Below are 25,542 nucleotides of genomic sequence, written 5' to 3'. Positions count from 1 at the left end.
ATACTACTGTTGCACATCTCTCAGAATGAGCTTCTTCAGAGGAACATCACCAAGTGCTTATACTCGCAGTCACTCCTAGAAACAGTTTTGCCAGACACAGTCACACAAGCCCTGCCATGCTGGCAGGCACACCTCCAGCATTACTGTGACCTTTTTTGCCTCCTGAGCCCTAATGAAGTGCACACTCCCACAGTCTCACACAGAGGCTTTCATTCCATCACCCACATTTTCTTCACACATTTACTCATTCCCAGCAAGCTCCCATGCTCACAGCTACATGGCTGCACCCACATCCCACTTGAAGCACTGCCTTGTGTACACTGCATGCTGACATACATTACTCCTGATTAATGCCTCTTCTCTTGCAAACATCCCAGCTCATGCTCAGCCACCTGTCTGCAGCAGGTGTTGCAGCTTTTCTACACATTTATAAGCTTCTTAAAACACCCCCGAGAAACCTTAACCACCTCCTATGTGCAGGAATCAAGAATTATTTGGCTTCAACTGCCTTGACTTCATCCAGCACATGGCTAACATAGCTGTAGGTAAGTAGCTAGATCAAGTATGGACTGGACAGTATATGACTGGACAGACTTCTTCCCATGGGCTTTCTGTGCTTTACCTCTGCCAACAGTGCAGTCAGAGGCTCAAACATTGACTCTGAGGAACCTCTTACTGGTCTACATCACTGCCAACAAGTGAGGACTTGCTGACAATATCCTGTAAAGCTGATGAACCTACAGGCTCCATTGCTTTGTCCAGTAAATGCAGATCCCTGTAATGGAGAAAAGAAAAAAGCTTCTCCCATCACTGCCCATTTGCAGATGTCTATGGGACTCACAAGACGTGTCCATCCCTCTCTATGTTATTGGGTACCAGCTGCTCTCAGGTGCTCTAGCATGAATGGCAGTAGCCTGAGCCAGGAGATGAGATGACAGATGAGCCGGACCAGTGTTCAAACCCTGTTGTCAATGGATGTGCAAATATGGATCAGTACTCTACCCTGTTCAGACAGTATCCCCTGTAAGCACAAGCCCTGAACGTGCAGCCTCACCATTATCTCAAAGCATTGGCAGAGAGCAAGGAAAGAGCGTTGATTCCTGCCTTACACAAGCACCTCTTTCACCTTACATAGCAGCATTTCCTTCTAAAGACAAATGGACAGTAGGTGCACAGGGGATCGCGGTTGTAATGGTGCCATGTTGTTGTGATGGCTGGTGGAGAATACATCCTTCTAGAAGGCTTCAGGACAGGCCTGGGAACACGTATTAGGTGGAAGGAAGAAGACAACCACAGTCTCCATTACTCCCCTTTGCCCAAGCAAGGCCCAGGAACCCTGATCACCAAGGTGTCTGCTCTCTCCCCCAGGATTCTGGGGAAGGGCTGGGCAGTGCCAGCATTGGCCAGTCCTGTGACAACCCAGTGTTCAGGAAAGGGGGCTGCCCCACCAGTTTTGCTTCACGATGTCTTTAATTCCTGCTTGCTCTCACAGTGGCTGGGCACAGGCAGAGGCTATTTATAGCAGGGGAGCCAAGGGGCCATGTGGCCATGGGGGCAGTGCTGCTGGGTGACATTCAAACCAACTTTGAGGCCAGGGGGTGTGCCAAAACGGGTCGTGGGAGAGAACGTTCCTCATAAATCAGCCTACCATCCCTCCAGCCGCAGCTTTTTCTCTACCACCTTCCAGCCTCCAGCTACTGAGTGCAGGAAGCTGTGCCCTAGTAGGTGCATTCCTGTCCCAGAGGCTCCCAATCCCTTGTTCCCATTGCCTCCCTCCACTCTCCGCCCTCGCATTCAGCAGGATTGGGAGCAGCAGAGCAAGACCATCAATATCAGAGACATCCGTGAAGCTGGGAGGGAGAGGGAAGAGGACGTGGCTCTTACAGCTGCTTAGAAATCTCAGAGCATCATTATCGCCTTGTAGGGTCTCTGGCATGCTTGTGGTAGGGCTAAGTCAGCCATCTGGTGAGTAAGGGGACTCATTTCCCAGGGTTACTGCATCTCTACAGAGCCCATATGGAATTCACAGGGTCTCACTCAGCGCTGCTCTCAACACAGGGCACTTGCAGAGCGTCTCTCCTTTCCTCACATATCTATTTTCACAAAACAGGCAGGAACTCGATATCTTCAAGAGGCCCCTTCGTCAAAAGTGGTGGGGACAGAGGGAGCAGTGGTTTCCAAAGCTGCAAGGAGTCAAACATGAGTGTTGCTGGGATTAGGCTCATTTCTGCAGAGAAAAGAAGGAGCCAGGAACTGGGAGGGTGACTGAAGCCTGCACAGGAGGCCTGACTTAAAGAATTTCATAGAAGAGTCCAGTTCTGCAAAGCCAGGAGACCCTCTGCTTTGTTTTGCTGGCAGTCTGTTCTGGCCATCTCATCACATATACAAAAGAAAAATGAAGCTGCAGTGCCCTGCATCCAGTCCTGTTTGCAGCCACTGCTGCCTGGCACAAAGCACTTCCAGAACTAAACTATTTGCAGTGCTCACATGTCAAAGTCCCCCACTGGTGGCCACCAGACACAAGGGAGAAGGCAGCCTTTACTTTGCGTTTTTGGTTTATGTCAGTGGCGCAGGTCTTTCTCCTAGCCAGGTCCATGGCCTTGGTGCTCAAGATTCAGCCAGGAGCCTTCTTTTGATGCCTAAGTGTCAAACATCAGCTAGCAGAATGTGGTATCATCAACAAACTCGGTGCTGAGACACAGTGGGAAAAAATCCAATCCTTGTGACCCGTGGGCAACGTTATCTCAGCAGGGAGACAGCATGTGACGCATCCCACCCATTGGTGCTGCCTGAAAGCAGAATATGGGTCATTTGTGACTGTTGTGTCATGCCAGCAGGGCATGATGCCCTTTAGCTACCCTGTGGTGTTAATGCCGCTAACACTGGGCTTTTTTGTTCCTCCCACAGCTGGCAGCTCAGGTCCTGGAGCCCAGGAGCATTGGTTTTGGGATGGTGGACTCCAAGAAGGATGCCAAACTTGCCAAAAAGCTAGGTGAGTCCCATGTATGATATCTCTGGAACTGCTTAAAGAGAGTGTGGGAGTGAGGCAGCTCTAGCGAGGACAGACAAAACTTTGTCACCAGGATGAGGAGGGTGACAGTGGCAATTACAGATTGACCATGCATCCAACATGGATGAGATCAAATTGAGGGGTGAGGATCCAAGGGGTGAGCCAGTGTCTTTCCAGCAAAAAAATCCTGGCTGAGAGTGCCAAAACAAAACCAAACCAAGTGAAAAAGAAAGCCAGTCCATGCCGTGACAGGGCAGAAGCTCACAGACTGCTAGGCAGAAACTGTAAATAGGTGTCATGGAGTAAGTCTGTGCTTTTCCTGCACAGAGACAAGTCTGACACAGTGATGCAGAATTAAAACCTACAGAGACATTACATAGACACCTAAATGTCACCAGTCCCGTGGCAGAGTGACCCACAGCTACTAATGGGGGAGCCACAACCTTGCAGTAGGTTGGCAGCCAGGTGCCAACCCTCTCCAATGTGCTCTGCAGACAGAAGAGGAAACCTACCATAAAGGTGAAATGTTGCTGCATTGCCCACCTCTGGAAAAAGCTACCTTCCAGGAGCTTCAAGGAATCATCAAGAGCTGATGATTCTTTCATATTTTAGCCAACAAGGAAATATGGAAATACTATGGCACATAAATACAACAGCACATAAATATACCACTAGACAAAAGGGCATACTCTTTAAACATACTGGACTCTGTACTGGATTGTAATTTCCTAAATTAGGGGCTAAATTTGCTTGTGGAAGCTAAATTAAAGCTGAGAGCTTCTGCCTCTCCAAGAAGGAACCAACTACCCACCACCTTGACCTGTGGTACCCTGCTATCATGCATGGCAGAAGCTCAGTGCTGCTGGTTATGGAGCCTCTGCTGAGACGCTGTGGCACCCAGCTCTCAGTCCAGTGATATACTGTTCAAATCTGCCAGCCTGGTGCCTGTGGCATCTCTACCATAGGTTTCTAAACCTTTTGCCAAGGCTAGCTAAGCTGCAAAGAGTGTGAAGCTCGCTTTGGCTTCCAGCTCACTGATTATGTTCCCATAGTTCAGCCTTCTCTGGGCTGAACACAGCACACATCAAAATCCATTTTCCATCTAGTGTCAGGTTGTTCCAGTCTGGGACAGCTGTTACAGCCCAGTATTTCCTGCAATATAGTTTAGCCAAGCTCAAACAAGTTCTCAGTTCTCTTTCCAACTGAGGCCAAACTGTGACCTGAACAAAAAGTTCAACATTTGGGAAGAAACTAACACAAGTTATGGCTGAGGACCAGGCCTTGTATCGTGAGGTATCAGTCAGGAGATTGCTCAGGTTGTTTCTAACTGGACCAACACAATGAAATGGCAATTGTGTTTTCCCAGGAGGTGTTGCTAGAATAACAAGCTAGATACTCTGTCCTAAAAATGTTTTTTACTGACATGTTGACCAAATTATGTTTCCTGCCTCCCTCTTTCAGGCTTGGTTGAAGAGGGAAGCCTCTACGTCTTTAAGGAGGAGCGGTTGATTGAATTTGATGGGGAACTGTCGGCAGATGTCTTGGTGGAATTCCTCTTGGATGTAAGCACAGATAAGCTTAGAGTTAGATAAACCCTCTTAGAGAAGACCTTGCAATTACTCACTTTGCTAAAACACACTGGTTTATCTTTATTTGAAATTCCATCCCTGTTTGCTACACACTGGTAGAGATGACATTTTCCAGCTTCCCAAATACTTGCCTGACCATGAGTTCCCAGGAAAGCTGATACCTTTACATGCCACCAAACATTTCTATTTTAAAGATGTCCTTCTCTCTTTTCTGTTTATGCAGTATTTGACTGAATCAAGCAACAATTCCACATAACTAACTGCTAGTCACTCACCTCAGTTAGCAAGCTGGCATGCAAGCACTTGGCATTTGCAAAATCTTTAATTCTTTTTTTTTTTAAAAAAAACAGAAGGGTTATTTAAAAAAAATAAATCCAAGAAGTAATATTCTATTAGAGCAACCAGAAAGAGCTCAATTAATTGAAAAATAATATTCTGCAAACTATTTGCCCATTTCTAGACACAACAGCACAAACAACGTAGTGTACTCCTGCCTCTACAGTGAACTTGCTGAATTGCACTGCCACAAGTTAGAGAAGAGCCTAGGACTTAGTGCTCTTGAGATATATCGTGTTCACCCTTGTGCCTAAATGCAAAAGAGATGCTGACTGTCTCATCAGCTCATTGCACTTCTCTTTCTTTACATTTTATTATTTATTACTTTGCTTTGTAGTGAAACCTTTTGCAGTAGCCTGGCTTTCCTTTGAAATGAAGCTCCCTTAATAAACAGCCATGCAATAAAGCACATAAGGGAGGTAAGACGAGCAGTGGAGCTGGCAGGGATTTTCCCAGGGTAGCAGGACCTCAGCCTAAATTGTCATCTGCAGTGCAGGAGTGTCAGTGGTCAAAGGCACAGCTGGGGAAGAGAAACACCTTTCTAGGACCTTCACTGTCCTATGACAATGCATCTGTGGCTGCATGAATCAGATATTGTGGCCCAAACACACTCAAGTGTCTTCAGGGACAAAAGCAGGCATCTTGCACCACCCAGGAGGACCATGGGCAAGGCAGAGATTTGCTGCAACCCCAGCACCATTGAAATCCCTGGTTCCTGTGGCTCAGGCCAGTACAGGAGCAGGGAGCTACACACACTGCTCTCCGTTCAGTAAAATGTACAGCCACACACTGGAACACCACTTGCAAAGGCTGCATCAAAAGGCATTTTGTGAGGCTTTGCTCACTGTGTTTTGTGGTGTGGTGCTGAAAAAAATCATGTTCTGTGAGTAAAGGAAGAGAGCAAGGATATCTCTTTGCATGTTTTTGCACTCAAGAGGGAAAATACCCAGCAAAGCAAGGAACAAACCCAACTGGGCTGGCTCATCCGCCTGATCTCAGAGGAAAAAAATCCCAGAAGTCCTCTGTTCCTCTGTAGTCTGTACAGTGGTCTACCTGTGTGTTTTGGTTTTTTTTTAATGAAACCACACCTGATTTACACCCGTATTCCTGGGAAAAATATTCAGACCAAATCTTTTCACTAGCAGTATCTGGTTAAGAGAAATGAAACAAAGTCTGGACTAATGATGGGCTGAAGCAGCAGACAGGTCTTCCAGCTTCACCGTGATTTGTCTGGGCCCAAAGTATACATTTAACCATTATGCATAGGAGGATCAGCCATGAAAATTCATATTCAGACTTTCCACTGCTCCAAAACATTGTTTGGTCACCCTCTAGCATGCTGGTTTTAATGTTTTCCAAAAGCAAGTTCTTTGCAATGACCTCTTCCAGCAAATGACACTTGAAAACAAATATATCCATCATTCAGAGAAGTTCAGTCCCCATACCGGTCCCTTTCAACTGCTGACCTCCTAGATTTTCTTAACCTCACTAAAGCCAGCTGCAATTGCAACCCCCTACCTTTCAGCACAACATGTCCCTCAGCATGCGTTACCCAGACCTCTCTCAGTTTCCCTCTTGATGCTTCAGCCTATCCAGTGAACCTACCAATGGCCCTGTCTGAAGGTATGCATTTCTTGGTTCCCTCACATTAAGGCAGAGAGCACTAAGTAGGGTTTTCCAGCAACAGAGAAATTGGGTGACTTCTTTCTAGTCACTTTGGCTGATAATGACAAACCTTTGTCAGGCATAGGCTGGTGCTGCAAATTGTTGTGTTATCAAATGCATTTGTCATGGCAGCTGCTAGAAGACCCTGTGGAGATCTTAAACAACAAGCTGGAGCTTCAGGCCTTTGATGAAATTGATGATGAAATCAAACTCATTGGCTACTTCAAAGGAGAAGACTCTGAACGTAAGATGATTATGTTGCTCACGGGGCTTGGAGACTGGCTGGGGGTGCTGCTGTCAGGTGTTAGTTCTTCTGCATGAACATTAAGGGTCTTAGGGGTGTACATCAGCTTGTGACAGCGCCAAAGTTGCTGGAGGGTGAGGTGGGGTTGCAGGCAAGTTTCTGCTGTTGCTATGCATGATCCTCTTCCTACTCCACCAGGAGTGATCCTTCTGCAAGGTATCAATCTGCTGGCTGTAGAAGGGAGTGATAATCCAGCATCACTTGAAATAAAATGTCTGCCTCACACAAAACCAGCTGAGGTTACAGTTACACTGGGTGAGCACATAAAGAGAGAAAAGCTCTCCCTATTATGAGCAGTGAAAATAAAAAGTTAAATAAACTAAGACAGAGGGGGAAATAAAGGGAGAGGGACACACATTAAATACTATCATGGCAAACATAAAGCAGCAGTTAAGCAGGATGCCTTAGGGCAGCCTGGCAGAAACACTGATCTATTTCTCTTCACCGAACCCCAACACTGAGGAGAGGCTGGTCTGGTGCCCTTGGGGACCATTACAAGGAAAATGGTCAGTGTTCACGAGCCTTGAGAAACACTCACCAGGTTCTCTTCCCAGAAAGCCCCAGCAGCCTTGTCTGCTAGTCCCGAGTGCTCTCTCTGCTCACAGTGTGGTGAAGACAGCATGGATCCCACACTTCTAAGGCTTGCCTGGCTTGCCTTTAGCAAAAAGACAGATATTCCTACCTGAATGATCAACATATCACCAGGTCTGCTGCACCAGAAGAGCCATCCACCTCTCCCTTCAGGTTTCTCACTAGTTCAAAATGGGCTGCAGGGCAGCTTGAGCAGGACTGTGCCCCTCCCTAATGCTGTTCTGTAGTGAGTGTTTTGAAGAAAGGTGGTAAATAACTGTTGGGAACAGCTCCCTCCAGGGTGAGAACATCCTTCCTGACCACAGCTGAGGACCTGATACCAGTAACAGTAAAACCACAACTCGTTCCTTCTGCCTCCTCCTGCAGCAGAAGGAGCGTGCCTAATTGTGCTTGGTGAATATTTAGGGAATGGCAGCAATCATTAATGCTGGAGAAATTCCATATGTTTCCTAGGCTGAACTACTGCTTCTGCAAGAAGGCAGCAGCAAACACCCTTGTCAACAGACTGGAGTTGCAGTTCCTGGACCTGCTTTGCAAGGCTGACAATTTCAGACCCAGTTAAGCATGGTGTGCCAGGTTCTGTAGTTTTCCTGAGCAGTATGGGGCTGCATGATGTGTTCTGCTCACTCCACATGAAATGATCCTTTCTTGTACATTCTGGGAGGGTGGAAGAAACATAGTGCCACCATCTGATGTATTTTGCAATAATTTATATTTGTTCTTCCCTGATGCTTTCTGTGCTGATCATAGTGCGGCCAGCTGTCTATGAATCTTTTCTGCATTCCCCTTTTCTCCTTCCAGATTACAAGGCATTTGAAGAAGCTGCTGAACACTTCCAGCCATACATCAAGTTCTTTGCCACCTTTGACAAAGGAGTAAGCATCCATGCACCTAACTGTGGCGGCTCACATACACCACCACCTGTTTTCCAGAAGCTCAGGATGTTACTAGATTTAATACCTGTCTCTAGCTTCCTGGTTTTGGTGTTAGTGTAATTTGCGGTATTGGTGTCTGCATTTGGATTTGGCCTCGTCACAAGATAAAAGGCCATTTCTGCAGTGTGGAGGCAGGTCCTAATTTGGGTTTGGAAACCAGCCCCATTAGGTTTGCTGGACCGTAACTCTAGCCTTGTGCTGCCCCAGTGCTTGAGACCAGTAGTGCAGAGAGCATCAGTTGTCTCTACCATGGAAAGATCCATTCCTATTTTGTTGGCCACCCCTAAGACTACCTGCTCTGAAAGAGGCCAAGAACCTTGACCTCAGGTCTGTCAGTGGGAGAGACTCTGGGTAAGCAAAGAGGTACATCAGGTTCACTCACCTCTGACCATTTGTACTGCAACAGGTTGCCAAGAAGCTAGGTTTGAAGATGAACGAGGTGGACTTCTATGAACCATTTATGGATGAGCCTGTTCACATCCCTGATAAGCCTTACACAGAAGAGGAGCTGGTTGAATTTGTGAATGAGCACAAAAGGTACGTAGTGTGCAGGATGCTCCTGGCCATGGAAAGCAGGTAGATGTGTCTGTCCTCAGAATCTTGCCCCTCAAGGGCATCTCTCTCAGCAAAAATTAGGACAATGACCACTTTTCGGCAATTTGCTGACCTGTGCTTCAAATTTTGGCTGGTATTTTCCCAATCCCAGAGATGCAGGTATCTGTGCTACAATCAGCACCATGGGGCTGTGACAACACAGCTTCCCTCCTCCTTCTCCCTGGTTAGTTCTTCCTCAAGGAGGAGGGAGGTTTGCAGGCCACGGGGAGCAGAAACCTTGTCCTACTTACCCATGCTTTTTAATTTAGGTCTGTACAGAAGATGATCTTCTTCAAGGCCTCTCAAGCCAAATCCCAATTCTGTTCAGCCCTCTCCTCCCCCAAAACAGCCTCACCAATGGGTATATCCCTCTCATGGTGTCAGATACATCTATGGGCAGGCTCTGAGCTCAGACCAAGCTCAGAGGAACCAAGATGGACTAAGAGGCTGCTGCTGACCATGGGCATAGAGAGAAAGCCCCTGCTGTTACAGTTGCATTGGGTCCCATGTGCCCAAGGTGCTGAGCACCTACAGTATTTGATCAACTCAGCAGAAGCTGTGGATGCTTGGTGCTTTTTGCAGTCAGGTCTGTTAGGGACTCAGCCACCAACAGCCTGGAAGTATCTGGAAAGGCTGATGCCATGTAAAAGCAAAAGGTTAAATGTAAGGGCAAAACTATCTATGAGGTGCTGTATTTTTTTATCCTTAAAAATACAGCACAGTATAGTCTTGCAGGCTACCTGCTTCTCCTGAAACTGTATTTCCTTGCAGGCATTTAACAAAGCAGAGAAGAGTTCAAGAAAAGCAGGGCCATCAATACCCCCAGGGGATCACAAATCAGGCTGAGCTGGAGGTTTGTGTTCATACACAGAGCATTTAGACATGGGAGATCATCTCCAGAATCCACGAGTCACTAGATATGGAAAAAGATCTCTGCTTTTTCTGAAATATGAAGGGGTCCCCTATCTCGCAGGTCACTCACAAGTCACTTTGCTGACCTCCTAGATTTTCTGACCTCAGTTCTTCCCATCTTTTTATCCCCAAGCTCTTCCACTCAGGCAGCAGCCTCAGGAGGTTGATTAAACAGTCAGCTAAATGCCAGCGTAATAAGGCAAGCTCTCCATCAGCACGAAATTGCAGTGGAAACTCCTCAAGTCATTTCAAGGTGTTCTGTGGTGCTCAGTAGGAGGGAGAGTTTGGGCCATTTAATTTGCAAGTGCCAAGACTCAGAAGGCAATTAAAAGGAGTCTTGTGAAACTGGATCTCTGAAATCTCAAACCTGCCAAGGTGCTGGCATGGCAGGGGAAAAAAAAATGGGGTGACATTGATAATTTCCTAGCAGTTCTGTCTCTCAGAGTAGAAGTGCTTCTTCCTGTAAAGCACCTAAAGTCAAAGGCTGAAAGTGGAATTAGATAAGGCAATGATCAGGCCTGTAGAGAAAAATGAAGCAATCTCAGCACCTGTCGTTCGCTTATTCCCTGTGGACAACTCAGCAGGATCTTCTCCTCTGCTATAAGGTGTAGGGGACCACCCACGAACTGCCCCTCACACAGCAGACCTTATTGCTTTACCCCAACCAGCAGGCATAGGCTGTTCCTCTGCTAAGGTTCAAAGCCCCACTGCCACCTCTCCATCCCCCAGGAGAAGCCCTGGGTAAAGGTCCCATTGCTCAACAGTACCCGCGCTCTTTGGCATGCTTTAAACATACTTTTCAAAAAGGGCTTCCTGCTGCTGTGCCCAGATGGGGTTCGCCACCTCTTCTTCCAGCCCCGCACAGGATTTGGGGTATGATGAAGTTTCTCTGCAGGCTTGAGATGGGAGCTGAAGCAGATGCCCAGCCTCCCAGCTGATGCTTCCCTGGGCAGCTGCAGGCCATGGTGGGAAAGTTCATCATCTCTGGAGAGGTCAGAAAGTGACTGTTCAGCATGGTGGGGTGGTTCGTCCAAGGTCACACAGCAGACAGATGTCCAGCTAGCGATGGCTGCCAGGCAGCACAACTCAGGTCTCAGCCCAGGTTTTGCTCTTGGCTGAACAAATACAAATATTGTGGTATTTCCTCTGCCTGCAGCAGGAGGTCTCTGGGCTTATACTTGTTTTGCATGCAAAATGCTGGAGCTGGACACCTCCTTTCCTCCCCTCCTCTGTAACCTAAGTGTAGTGACATAGGTCTGAATTCTGCTCCCTCTTACTCACCTAAACCACGCTTATTCCAGCTTATCCAGCACTGGGGAGTTACCAGAGTAAACATTGGGTACGTCTGCAGCAACTGGTCCCTGTGGGCATGATCAAATCCTTCTCACTGAGTTTCCTTTCTCCAAGATCTGCCCCCAGAGAACATCTAGAGAAAATGCCTTGAAAGCCAGGTACAAGTACATAATATGCATTCACCTGATATAATGGCCAGTTTCTGATAATCATCAATGTGTATCCTCAGTCTTGTGCCTAATGGCTATTTCTTTGATTTCTATAGTTGTTTTTTACCTCATTTCTATTTCGATGCAGAAAGTATCCGATTGTAATGAGTTCAGCAGCCAGATTATTGATTGCATCAAAAGAGCACTTCTATTTGTTCAGTTTATACCCGTTACCTAATAAATTTACTGTATGCCTACTAGCTTTTATGCCAAGAGGAACAATCACTAGCCATTCTCTGTTTCACCTTGGTTTTTAACACAATTTTTCAGACATCCTACCAATACCCTCTTCATTCACCTCTATTATAATGTAAAGACTTATTTAATCTCCACCAAACAGAGGTCATTACATACCTTCATTCCCAGCTGCTGTGTTTCTATGTCCCTTTTTCAGTTGTTCCATATTGTTTCTGTGATGGAATGACCAGAACCACAAATACATTCACTGTGGAAGTGCACAATGTAGTTATCCAATGCCGTAGCTGTATGATGAGTTTCACTCTTTAGTCAGCCCACTTGTAACGTTCTTCTTGCCTTTTTGCCTTTGGAGCTGATGTTTTCTTAATTTGCAACACCCAGGCCCCCTGCCTGAAAGACAATAACTAATTACAACTCATTTAGAACCCATCGTTGCACCTGTACAATCAGGGTTGTTTTTCTGCAAGTGTATTACTGACTATACGTCTATCATGCAGACACTCAAGTCTCAGGAGATCCCTCTGTATCTCTTCATGCTCAGACCTGGTGTCGGCCATCTGATTAATTGGATATGATAAGCAAATGCTGCTCTATTCCTATTTCCCATCTCTTTCAGACTGTGTGAGAATGTGTTACGCATATGATCATGCCAAAGGATATGCAATGAATGTCAATTGGTTAACTTGTTCTCATGTGAAAACTGATCATTTGTCTCCACCCTTCACAGAACCACTTGCTGACTTGCTCTGGGAACTCCAGGAGATCCGTGGCCATAAATTTCCTTTTAAAGGCCATACATCTCTTTTTTATCATGGTATCATAGTATCATACTATAGTACCATAGTATAGTTAGTATTGGAACGGACCCTAAAGATCACCCAGTTCCAACCCTCCAGCCATGGGCAGGGACGCCCCACTAGATCAGGCTGCCCAAGGCCCCATGCAACCCAGCCTTGAACACCTCCAGGGATGGGGAATTCACAGCTTCCCTGGGCAACCTGTACCAGTGTCTCACCACTCTCATGGTGAAGAAATTCTTCCTAATGTCCTGTCTAAATCTGCCCCTCTCCAGTTTATACCAGTTTATACCAGTTCCCCCTGGTCCTATCCCCACAAGCCTTTGTGAATAGCCTCTCTCCAGATTTCCTGTAGCCCCTTCAGGTACTGGAAGGTTGCTGTAACATCTGCTCGAAGCCTTGTCTTCTCCAGGCTGAACAGGCACAACTCTCTCAGCCTGTCCTCGTAGCGAAGGTGCTCCAGTCCTCCGATCATCTTTATAGCCCTTCTCTGGACCCATTTCAACAGCTCCATATCCTTCTTACATTGAGGATTCCAGAACTGGTTACAGTATTCCAGATGAGGTTTCACAAGAGAGGAATAGAGGGGCAGAGTCACCTCCCTCAACCTGCTGGCCACACTTCGTTTGATGCAGCCCAGAATACGGTTGGCCTTCTGGGCTGCAATTGCATGTTGCTGGCTCATGTCAAGCTTTTTATCGACCAGCACCCCCAAGTCCTTCTCTGCAGGGCTGCTCTCAAGCACGAGTCGCATTTTATCGCATCTTATCGCATTATATTCATTCAAACGTCTGTTAACTCTACTTTTTCTGGTAGCATTTTGCCCATGAGGAAGCCATCTTTCCAGATCTGTTGCTCCTGGTAGCAAAGCGATCCGAAGCAACATGTTACACATCTCATTGACACCAACTGGTCCTGACATCAAGTTGCTACTCCTTTTACCAATCTGTTCTAGGACCTCATTGACCAAAACCTCTCTTTGTGGTAGATCCTGGGTCTGGTCAGCCAGGGACACTTGCTCTGCTGGGGAGACTCCCTCAACGTATTATACCAGAATAAGCAATGGTGCAAAGGATTACAAGGGCTTGTCTGTTATTGTTTTGTGTTCCTTGGGTGCCACTTCAATACCTTAGTCACCATTCAGCCTGCGAGACTCTCTGACAGGCTTCCTGCTATGGATGTGTCTGAAAACATTTAGACTTCTTTCTTCTTTTTTGTCCTTTTTGAATGATTTCTCAAAAAAATTTGCTCTAGTCAGTCTTAATGTTTAATTTTTCTTGCCAGAATTTATTCTGCCTTCTTCAGCAGAGTCTGGAAGGATTTCTGTGGTGGAATTACATTGACGTAAAACTAGGAGGAAAGGAGACCAAAGAAAGCCCAGTAAGAAAAAAAAAGTGTGACCATCCCATAGACTGCAATGCACAAGTGAATGGGTAACCTTATACTCTCAGCACGGACAGAACAATCTGCCATGTGTGGGAATAATCCGCCAATGTATCCCAGGACAGAGAGGCATGTCATCTTCCCAAGCACAAATAGAGGCAGCAGTGACTCCAACTGGGGGCAAGGACAGGGTTGCATAGCCATAAATGAAAGCATAATTTGACCTACTGTGCCCCTCTGCTTGCATTCAAAGTGTAGTGGCCGATGGCGCTGACTCCAGCCGCCAACCAAACATGCCACAGTGACCTTCACCGTGACACCAGCAGCATCATGTGTGACAGTGCTGGATGCATCCTCAAAGAGTATTTCTGTCTTCCTTTCAGGGCCACTTTGCGGAAGCTGCGCCCAGAGGACATGTTTGAGACATGGGTAAGCACATTCAGTGGGGATCCTTGTTTCCCTAATAGCTTCTAATAAGAAAGAACTACTCAAAAGCTCTAGCCTATGGCTGGACAAAACATCACCCTTTCCTTGCAAAACCACTTTCCCTCCTCTGGGAAGAAGAAAAAGCCTTGGCTATGAAGCCCAGTGCCTGAGTTCAAATAATGTGTTCAAATGCTTTGGTCAACAGTGGTGGACTGCTGAGCTAGGTCCTGTTTGCTCCACATAGAGAGTAGGAAAAGCTAATCAAGTGTGCCAGGTGGGTGTTGAGCCCCTGTAGAGGCCATGAAATAGCTATGGAGAGCATTCTTCCCAAGGAGGCTCTATCTTATCTCACACTCTACAAGTCTGGAGGAAAAGGAGAAGGGTCAAAATGAAATAATGTCTATCAATTTACCCCTTTGCTGTGACTGAGGATGATGTTAACAGCCAGTTAGGGACCTTCGAGTGCCAGGTGAATGCTGAAAACCAAAGCTGAATGGGTGATTACAGGTGCTAAGGGAGGTGCAGTCATTCCTTTAAAAAGCCTGGCACATTTATAACAGCATTCAGTTGCCTCCTTGTTTGGCTGTGTAACATGAAACACTGCAGGACTCCAAAGCACCAAAAACCTTGGAAGACTTCACTACAACAAGACAAGAGGTAAAAAAACTGAACCAGGAGCTATGAGCCACTTTGGTGTGATAGCGAGCCTCTGCTACGAGCAGGCAACTCGTACCTACAGGAGAAAGCAGGCTGGATTCTGATCTCACTGCAAGTTCAGAATGTCTCCAACGACTTCAGTGGAGTTACTCCAGTTTTGTTTGCTGCCTGTGAGGTCAGAATAGAGCTATATTATATACCTATATATATAATCATATATGGCTTTTTTTTTTTTTTAAATTGCTGTCTGACAATGCTGCTGGCAAATATGAAGAAAAGCAACAGGGTAGATTTTGCCAGCTGTAAGTGGTCTGAATCCCAAGTAAATCTGCCTAGAATGCCCTGATGAAAACATATTCCCTGAAGATGCCCGCAAAGGCCCAGTATCCGCTTTTGTTTTTAAAGATAATATTTTCCACTTAATCTTTCAGGGTTTTTTTCCTCCTTTCAGTTTTTGATGGTGGCTTTGTCACCTCTGGGCTCAGAAGGGAAAAGAAATTAGCATTTAGATGGGAATTTTTTCTCACATTAAAACCAATTGAAATGGAAACAGGGACCGGCAGCGGGTGAGGAAAGTGAAGCCAATCCATGGGATAATTCAGAAATGACATTCATAGCAGGTGGATGATGAACTCGCTGGCAAATCCATTGGCCTTTACCAATATCATTGCCCATTACTCATGTGTCTCATAGAGAAAAGCAGTCCACCAGGCTGTCATTTCCACTCTCCATTTACTGGAGCCCCAAAATGAGCCTTCCGCTCAATTCCCCTTGCTGTTCATGGAGACCCTCACCTAGAGCAGAGACCCTTCACCTCCCAAGAAGTGCCCAAATGAGCCAACTTGCCTCTTGTGAAGAAACTTCTTTTGCTGGCCCCGAAGTACTATGTTTGGTGTCTGAGTTGGTGGTAAATATCTGTTTTCCCACAAACCATCCTCTGGCAGCTGTGGATTAGTGAGGGTAGACTGCCTTGGGCATGGAGTGTGACCATATTCTGCCCTAAAGAGCCCTTGGCTTTCTCTGCAATCAAGGTTTTGCTCCACACCATCAGAAGTTCCCTTGCCACCATGATAACCACCTCTTTTTTAGCTGCAAGGTTTCAGCAACACTACCCAAACTACTCACTTCGGTGCCTAATACCTCAATGACTCAGTCTCACCTCAGTTCCCATTTCTGGTGTCCTGATGGGGCTGCAATCAAGCCTCTCTTTGCAATTGTCGGGTTCATTTGAAGGCATCTCACCACTACTTATCTCCAGCAACTGCCTGGACTCTGTCCTCAACACCCATGGCCCATCAGTAGTAGATTTTTTTGTTTTCAGGAGGACGACATGGACGGAATTCACATTGTGGCCTTTGCTGAAGAGGATGACCCAGGTAGGAGGCTGGTTTCCTCCTTGTGTGACTCTCTGTCACTCAAGACACTGTAGTTTCAGATGCTCTATTTTCACTGTGGAGCCCCACACCTTGGCTGGGGTGGGGAGCCTCAGCCTGCTGGGCAAAGGATCCAGGATCCTTCTGGGTGTTTACACTAGTGACACCATAGCACCAGGATTTGCTCTTAACTCTGAGCTCATTCTGCTGATTGGCTTCAGGAAAGTGCTGAGGGCTGTGTGTGTGATGGGCACGCAGGAAACCCATGGGCATCAGCTCCTGAAAAGCCATGGCATCAATGCTTCTTAGTGTCATTCATGCACTGAAAAGCTTCAGCCTCTCAGGGGCTCAGTTCCTCCCTTGACACAAGAAAATAGCGACATTGTTCCACTCCACACGAGGATTACGAGACTTAATTCATGTGTAACTAATTCCAGTACCCGGGGAGGATGCTCGAAATTAAAAGCCTTATTATCAGAAGAAAGAGCTGGGAGACAGCATTTTAATGAAAACTATAAACAACTCCTGCGTGCATAGAGAGGGTGAGGGAAGTTGAAAACTCCGCAAGCAAAAAATGCCTGCATGTTTGCAGGAGCTGTCTGCAGCAGTTCATGTATCTTTTCAGATGGTTTTGAGTTCCTGGAAATCCTGAAGCAGGTTGCCAGGGACAACACTGATAATCCTGACCTGAGCATTGTGTGGATTGACCCCGATGACTTTCCTCTGGTGAGTGGCGGGGATCCTCGCCTTTTCTCTGTTTAATTCATGGATGTGTGCGTGAGTGAGAGCGTGTTGGTGTGCACAATCACAGGAGTTGCCCCGGCACGAGCACAGGAGATAAAGGACTCAAAACCAGACCATGGTGAACGCTAGACCTGCTCCCACGGAGGTGGAGTCTTGGGAACATCCCCGGAGCTGGCACTTTTCCTTTGCCATTTGCGGTGGTCCAAGCTGTGTTCAACCTCTCTTCTCTCCCATTCACTCAGTGATGAACGCTCCCCACACCACAGCCCAGCCAGTTGAATGAATGCAAGAAGCTATGGCAAACATTCTTGTCTGAGCTTTGTTTCTCATTCCTGCAGCTGATCACTTACTGGGAGAAGACTTTCAAGATTGACCTGTTCAGACCACAGATCGGGGTGGTGAACGTCACAGATGTGAGTAGCATGTGCCCAAAAAATCCACCAACCCCAAGACTGCTAGAAAAAACAGGATCTGAGGTGTGCTGGAATCTGTGGGACTTTCTGCTAAGTGCAGGTAGACCAGGCCTTTTCCCAAAGGAAAATTTGTAGAGACCTCACCATTCCCACATGTAGCTGGGTTCAAAATGCCTCTGATGTCAGGGTTCAGGGCTTTGGTCTGAGTGTTTTTTCTGCTGCCAAGTCACACATAAACCACATCTTCTGAGGACAGAACCAGTCCCTGTGGTCTGAACTTCAGGACTTTGCCTGGTTTTGTTTTCAAGGTCTCACATTTCCATTCCAGCCCATAGCACGGAGCATTGTGACCTGCTCTGACTGAAACTGGGTGGGCTCGTGGGGAAAAAGTGTGTATGTAGGGGAGGGAAAGCAAGCTCTGCTTAGGGGAGGAGAAGAAGAGAAAAACGAGGGCGTTTTTGCAGCCAAAGCAGAATGGCCCAGCTTAAGTGTAGGAAGGATAGTCTCCAACAGATGAAAGGGAGCAACTCCACAGCTTGAAAAATCCCCAAATAAATAGCCTTAATAAGAATATGACATAAACTGGTAGAGGAGTGATCCTGCTGAGGTGAAGAGGCTGTACTGGGAATAATCCAAGCCCCTACCTTCCTCAGCCACCTCTGTGCAGGTGATGCTGGAGGAATTTGGCTGGGAAGAGCAGATGTGTCTGCCTCACAGCTCATGCAGTGAAGGATTTCCATGCTGTCCCACAGCTGGCAGCACTGCAGAGGGAGAGCTGCACAGGCAGGTCCTGCTTTGCAATGGCTGTGGTGATGGTGGTGGTAACCACAGCATCCACAGCTGTGTTAGCAGATCACCTATCTAGCACCTAGTGTTTTCACTATCGTTGCCTTCAAGCTGGCAAGCCACGGCACTGATGTCAGGTTGCCTGCACACTGTGAGCTTTTAAGGAAAGTGGGAGAGGAACCCAATCTGACCCCACCAGCAGAGATCTGAGGAGAGCTGCTAAGTGCAATGTAACATGTATCACAGCCCTGTCAGGACTACAAAGAGAAAACATTTTTCCTCTTTCTGATAATAACAGCCAAAACGATAAAAGAGCATGTAAATTAGTGTGCTCCAACTTGGCTCGCTTATTACACTTAGTTTATTTTGGATAGTTCAGTGCTGGATGTTTTAACCTCCTTAAGATGAACCTGTGGTTAAAATGAACCAGTGCCTCTTGAAGCCAAAATCTCACCACTGCAGAGGTGTTCATAATTTGGTGCTTGACTTCTTTGTGTTTGAAATTTCAGCTGCATGAAAACCTGATATCTCCTTAGAAAAGAGCAGGGAGGACTTCAGAGTTGGGACAACTGGCCAAGGCTGTACACTGGTCCTGGCCCCACCACCACCATTTCTCCAAGCCCCTTTGTCCTCTTTCTTGTATCTCCCCAGAAGAAAGAGGGACAGTGAAGGTGTACTAGATGATTGTGGCTCCAGTTATAACAAATGCTGCAAGACCATAGGATGGGAAATATGATCAGGAAGGCAAAGAGATGGTGTTATAAAGCAAGTGGAGACTGTGGATCTTGCCTATTCCATTGAGGGGAATGAGAGGGAAGTACACAAACTGACTTAAGAGTCACAGAATAGATGTGGCTCTGGCTGGATGTAGGCAGTGCTTTACCTGTAAAAGAGCAGCATTTGTTCTACCATGGGACAGACCTAGAGAATGGGTTAAGGCTTGTTAGCAGAATTGCTGAGAAAGACAACAGGGAAGAGGGCCAAGATAGCATCTGTCACCTAAAATCATGCAAGAAATGGACAGGCCAGAAATAGAGCCCGAGTCTTAGTCTATTGCCCTTATTACTCACCTGCAGTATCTCTTCATTATGTTTACCACAGCTGACCGTGTTTAACCCATATCAAAGCTACATTAAACAGCTATTAATGGGAATTCATGGAAGTAGGATTATCAGCGGCAAGATAATCATATAGAAAGCAGTATTAGGCAGGAACATAACGCCTTATTATTCAGCAGTTACTCAGAGACTGTAAAAATTCATGCATTATCTAGCTTTGATATAGTAAAAGTTTCGTGTTGTTTACTATATTATTTGCAGCTTTTATTTCATTCCTCTTAAGTCTCTTTTATATTCCCCAAGACAGAGATTTAAGAAAGTTCTAGTGTGGCAGGTGATATCTAAAACAAACACTTAGCTCATTTCATTATTTCAGTGTTACATCACTGCATTCAGCCAAGTTGCACAGGTACAAAATGGAGCTTACACAACAGAGTAAAAATAAACACTGTTCTTGGCTTCAGTGGACATAACCCCTGTGACCCCATTGCTTCTCTAAAAACCTGCCAATACAAACACCGGAGTTCCCAGTGGCCCCCACTGGCCCATCGCATCTTGGTGGCTCAGGATGAGGGACATGACACACTGCAGAATATTGCTGCTTTCTTTGTGCAGCATCTTCTCTAGATGCAGTGGGTCCACTCTTGTTCCCCTTATTTAAAGCTGTCCCTTTTTGCTGCACAAACAGTCCTGAGGCTGGGGACAAGATCATTCACATGAAGGAAGAGCTCCATGCCTTTCCCGTTTTTTTGTACAGTTGTGGTGTTATAATAGTAAAACATCGTAAGGGAGAAACAGCTTTCCTTGAGCAGAAATTGGTCTGGGTTTTTTAGCAAGCCATGTAACAAAGAGAATTAGGTACCACAGACAGAGGAAGAAGCAGGGTGCATTTTCAAAAGCAGGTAGTTATCTTCTGACATATGAAAAGCACTTGCTTCTGCAACATCAAATGCTGAATGAGATAACCTCATAGCACCTCTGCAGAATAGGAAGCCGATCCTGCTTCATGGAGGAGAGACAGTAAAGGGGAAGGGGCTTAACCAGGCATTTACCCAAGGAATCTATAGCAAAGCAGGGAGAAAGCCTTTCATTTTGGGCCCCAGAGACCATATAAGCTATGCTTCCCATCCCTCACTAACAGCCAGAATTAGGTAGCACCTTCTCACTGCATTTTAGACAGCATCTCCTTACTGAATCCCCCCATCTCCTCCAGTATATGGAAGTAATGCAGAAGCTGGAAAGAAGGAGCAGGAGGCACCTGTAGTCAAAGGCATCAGTGGTTTTTGTCATTCTTCAGATGGAGCGTGGTTGAGACGATCTGAGGAAAGGCTCTTCCAAGAGGAGCAACCACTATCACACATAAAGAGTCCAGAGCAACATCCTGGGGCAAAGGTGAAGGCAAAGGGGGCTGAGAAGAAGGGCTGCTGACAGCAGAGTGTAAAGGCTTAAACAGAGAAGTCTCAGAGAGGCTCTGGAATGAAAGAGGGAAACACTGAGACGTCCTGTGGACAAGGGCAATGCAGGGGGATCTTGTACAGGTCTCTTTATCATAGAATCATAGAATAGTTAGGGTTGGAAGGGACCTTAAAGATCATCTGGTTCCAACCTCCCTGCCATGGGCAGGGATATCCCACTAGATCAGGCTGCCCAAAGTCCCATCCAACCCAGCCTTGAACACCTCCAGGGATGGGGCATCCACAACCTCCTTTGGCAACATATTCCAGTGTCTCACCACTCTCATGGTGAAGAAATTCTTCCTAATGTCTAGTCTAAATCTGCCCCTCTCCAGTTTGTACCCATTCCACCTCATCCTATCCCTACAAGCCTTTGTGAATAGCCCCTCTCCAGCTTTCTTGTAGGACCCCTTCAGGTACTGGATGGTTGCTATAAGATCTCCATAAAGGTGCCTATAAGATCTCCATCTTTATGTAGACTTGCAGTCTACAGAACTGGCCAGACAAAGTGAGGACAATGCATCAGGTAGATTGTGGTTCCTCTTGCTCACCGGTGTAAGCAGCACAAGAGAGGAACAGGCAGTGGGCGCACATCTAACCCAAGGCAAACAGGAACACAGGCTCATGTAAACTCACTGACCAGTCCCGCCACCTCTAGTCATAAGTAACAGCACTTCAGGGGCAAATGAAGTGTGTGGGCAGAGAGAAACCACAGGCTGTAGCAGAGAGCGAGCAAATCTCGCAAAAACCCCCTGCATCCCGCCTGTGGTTCAGACCTTAACCCCACAATGGCAATGAGCCCAATCTCTTCCATGTGTCTGTAACGATAGCTAATCCCCCATCACCTGTCCCTGCAGGCTGACAGCATCTGGATGGAGATCAGAGATGATGATGACCTGCCCACAGCTGAGGAGCTGGAGGACTGGATAGAGGATGTGCTTTCTGGGAAGATAAATACTGAAGACGATGATGATGATGACGATGATGATGATGATGACGACGATGATGATGACGACGATGATGATGATGATGATGACGATGATGACGACGATGACGATGACTAACTGTGATTCTGTGCAGTTTGACTTGTGGGGGCCAAGAGGCCTCCCCCTGCGGCAGGTCCCTCCATCGGAAGACCTGTGTTTGAGCGTCAGCAAGCACTGTTGCTCCTCTTTCCCCCTTGCCCCGCTCTCCCTGCCGCTGCCCTTGCCGGGACCCCCCAGCCTGATTTTCAGCAGTGCTGAGCCACCGGGGGTGAACTGTGCCTACAGGCACACAGCACGGCTGTAAATCATGCCTCCTTAGTAAGGCCAATAGGAATCTGCAGAGAATCTGCCCCAGGTGCTCCAAGGCATGAAGAAAGTGCCTGCCTGCTCACTGCCAGAGGGACACAGGGAGCCAGTTTTTCTTTTCCATGCTCATCGGCCCACCACTTACATCTAAAGACCAAACCTCACTCCAAGACATAGGAAAGGCCACTATAAAGTTTCGTCCTTTTATTAAAGAAAATGCCCTTTGTGGATACTCTGCCAAGACCCCTCAATCCTGCAGGTTCTGCTGCGGGAGTCTATAGCTACTTATTAATATGCTAGGAGCAGTGAATTCCTTTGGGAGGGGAGAAAGGTTTTAGGGATGCTGTTCAAAATTTCAGTGATTCCATGTAACAACAGGATATTCTTGTCCAGCAGAGCAATGCAAAACTAAACACTGTGGTCCCCGTCTGAACCTCTTTCTTCTTGAAAGCTCAGGCAAAAGACAGGGTAAGTCCAGGTGGCCCGATATGGGACAACCTGAACAGCTGGAAAGGCTGATCCAAGTCTGAGCTTGAGGCTGAAGATCGTGGCACTGAGCCAAATCATTGGTCTTAATCTCAAAGAAACACCAGAGCATCTGCAGGCCAGTTCCAAACACCTGCAGCCAGGTCTGGGCCAGGCCTCGTTTCACTTTCAGGTGAATCTGAGCTGGATTGAAGATGGTGCACATGAGATAGCACACTCCTGCCAGTGGAAACTTTCTTAGGGGCCCACCCTGAAACCCTGCTATTCCCCATGATTTTCCAGCTTTAGCTGACTTTTAACTCAAAGTCAACATAGTACCTTTTCCCATGACCAAGATGATGGGAGGGAACACATCTGTCCAACCATATTAGATGCTGGATAACATGTACTGGGCAATGAGCAGTGAAAGGAGTCAAGCTGTTTTGATTTAAGCATTCAGTTGCACAGTCACTCCCTGCTTAGAGACTCAGATGTCTTGTGGTAGCCTGTGAGAAGCCCCTTTTGACTGCAGACTGAGAAGGAGCTCAGGGCGCAAGTTCATGGTCAAGGAGGTCACTCACAGAGCAAAGGGTCAGCAACTCAGTCCTGGCAAGTGCAGCACCATCCATGTGCAGGTCACTGTGACAGTGTTAGGTCTCCCTGCTTTCCCATGCTGGCAGATTTAAATTGTCTTAGCTTATTAGGTTTGACAATAGTGCAATGAATGGAGAGTTTGGAGATAGTTTTATCTTCATAAATACATTTATAAATATGTTCTCCAGTCGTTCAGACTTGTTAGCATAGGTAGGTACACATGTTCTCTCTTGCTACAGATGAAAAATATTATTCTGACCTTTCTTACAGCTGTTTACGTCAGAGGTAAGTGATGTTAGTGGAAATAGCAGTGCAAGGGGCAGGAGAATTGGAGCTTGTTACATGAATGCGAACCAGTCTGATGAGAAACAAGGTTTATACATTACACATTTCCTTTATCAGATGAACTGCAAAGCCAGACTTCATAGGATTTTTTTTCCTGCCTGTTGATCGGTCTCTTTGACTCTCTCTACATAAGCTGCAATAGAAATTTGAAAATATTGGTGTAAAAAGGCTGAAGTACTGATAATACCCCTATGTGTGCCATATCCTCTTGGTGGAAAGTGCCAGCATGAACAACACACATCTGGATATCTATACATCTCTACGTATACGCATTAATATTGTGCTTATATGGTATGACCACTTACATGACCACAGGCCACATTAATTCCTCATTGAACATCAAACACTCAACCCATGCTTTTAAGGCACACCCTATTAGAAGAATGGACAGGATAGCAAAGCCCCTGGGTCAGCTTTCTGCCCTTTCTTGCTTCTTTACGATGCATAAGCACTGCCTGGAAGACTTTGCCAGTGTGTTTGGGAAGATCATCCACCTCACTGCGTTGGGATTACGAATAACTCGACTCCATCCCAGAGCACCCGACAGAGACTTTCAAAAGCCTTGAAATGCAGAGTCCTCTAAACCCAGAGGTCCCTCCTCTCTTTCACTCACATATCCCCCTCTACGGGCCAGAGGGGTGCCCAGTACCTTCCTTCTGCTCTCTCCTTTCAGCTGTTTCCTGAGGAGGTTTGCTGGAGGACCCCAGCTCAGAGAAAGAGGGAGCAATTGGGACTCAAGGTGTCATTTATTTACATGGGTAAGAAGTGAGAACAAGAGGCAAAACTAGTAGTTTAGTAGTCTTCTAGTCTGTGATTAGGGGACAAATGCTGCTTATATTACTCACTTGAGCAAAGTACTTGTTTGTTTTTACTTTGGGTGATTCTCAGGAGTAAAACATGCAGTTTCACCCTGCACAGGCCCCGCAGCTCCAGACCAGTTACCGCAAGGTGCTGTGAATTTCTATAAACTTGAATTAAAAACGAGAAGTTTCTCTAGTGCCTTTCCCAGCTGGCACTGAGTCCAGGCATCCCAGTTGCCTATGTATTCTCCATATCTCTCCGCTCCCACTGTGGATGCCTTCCTAATCTGATCTGCTCCTCTCTAAATGCTCTGGAAGGCACAGCTTTCACAGGCACAGCAGAAAGTCCTGCAAATGGCACTACAAATGTGTTCAAGAGCTCAGGTGTTTCACAGGAATGTACATATGTCAGTGCACCAAACCACAGAGCTTGGAGGAGGAAATAATATAGTGATTCTTAGGCTCATACAGAGGCCAGTGAAGGCTGAGCTCATATCAGGGCTGGTGTGCTGGTGTCAGCAATCTATGGAAAATTTCCCTCACGTTATGAGAGATAGGTCCAGTCCTGTGGTTGCTACTCCTTCGTGGTGCCAGCACAGTCCTTGACAGGGCCACTCTTTCCCTCTACCCTCATTCCTCTGTTATGGTTTTCACAGTTCTCTTTGCTCACAAATGGGAACCTTTTATCTTCAGCTTATGGGATAAATACATAAAAAGTTTTAAAAAAAAATTGTGGCAGAGGAAGGATTGCAGCAATGAAGATGAACAGGGAGCAAAGCCTCTCCCATTCACTCATAATGGCTTGTTTGCCCCAATCTCCATTTCATAGTGACCAAACCACTGAACACAGTAGTACCTCTTGTGAAGAAGATGGCAGCTTGAATTTGAGTGTCTTCCTTGCAGGGACAGGTAAGATACTGCTGTGGGGAGGTATCACCCTGTCACAGACAATCCTGGGCTTCTTGGTCAGAAGTAGGCACAACTGGCACATGAAAGGCACAGGAGACCCTGAGGAGCAAAGTCAGCCTAACCCTGCCCACTACACACTGGAAAGCAAAAGGTCAGTATGTTTGGATGAGAAATTATCAAAAATCTTCTTAATTTTTTAAAAAAAGCATGTGGACAATGCTGTTTCTGCAAGCAAGTCTGTAAAGACTGTCCCTCTCCTAGCAAATAGTTCTTTTTCTCTGAAGTGTTAATTACACATTCAAATTAAATAGATTTTAATAGATATAAAAAAAACCCCAAAGAATCATACTTTGCTCTCATCCAACTATGAGTACATCGAGCTGGTCAGTCACTTCAATGTATCCAAAAAA

The 25,542-nt window shown here is 46.4% G+C and overlaps 1 protein-coding gene across 1 annotated transcript in view; it reads left to right on the top strand.

Annotated features, from left to right (window-relative positions):
- CASQ2 (calsequestrin 2) overlaps positions 1–23,578 on the top strand; it is a 35,002-nt gene extending 11,424 nt beyond the window's left edge. The window contains exons 2-11 of the mRNA XM_009556991.2: positions 2,908–2,992; positions 4,472–4,572; positions 6,733–6,844; positions 8,297–8,370; positions 8,837–8,967; positions 14,200–14,245; positions 16,221–16,275; positions 16,898–16,998; positions 17,355–17,429; positions 21,585–23,578. Coding sequence (XP_009555286.1) covers positions 2,908–2,992; positions 4,472–4,572; positions 6,733–6,844; positions 8,297–8,370; positions 8,837–8,967; positions 14,200–14,245; positions 16,221–16,275; positions 16,898–16,998; positions 17,355–17,429; positions 21,585–21,791 — 987 coding nt within the window. The 3' untranslated portion in view covers positions 21,792–23,578. The remainder of the gene's footprint in view (positions 1–2,907; positions 2,993–4,471; positions 4,573–6,732; positions 6,845–8,296; positions 8,371–8,836; positions 8,968–14,199; positions 14,246–16,220; positions 16,276–16,897; positions 16,999–17,354; positions 17,430–21,584) is intronic.
- Positions 23,579–25,542: the final 1,964 nt, after the last annotated feature.

This window comes from Cuculus canorus, chromosome 1 (genome assembly GCF_017976375.1).
Source record: "Cuculus canorus isolate bCucCan1 chromosome 1, bCucCan1.pri, whole genome shotgun sequence".
Lineage (NCBI taxonomy): Eukaryota > Metazoa > Chordata > Aves > Cuculiformes > Cuculidae > Cuculus > Cuculus canorus.
The sequence above is the reverse complement of the archived record's forward strand: the minus strand, read 5'-3'. Positions and strand labels throughout refer to the sequence as shown.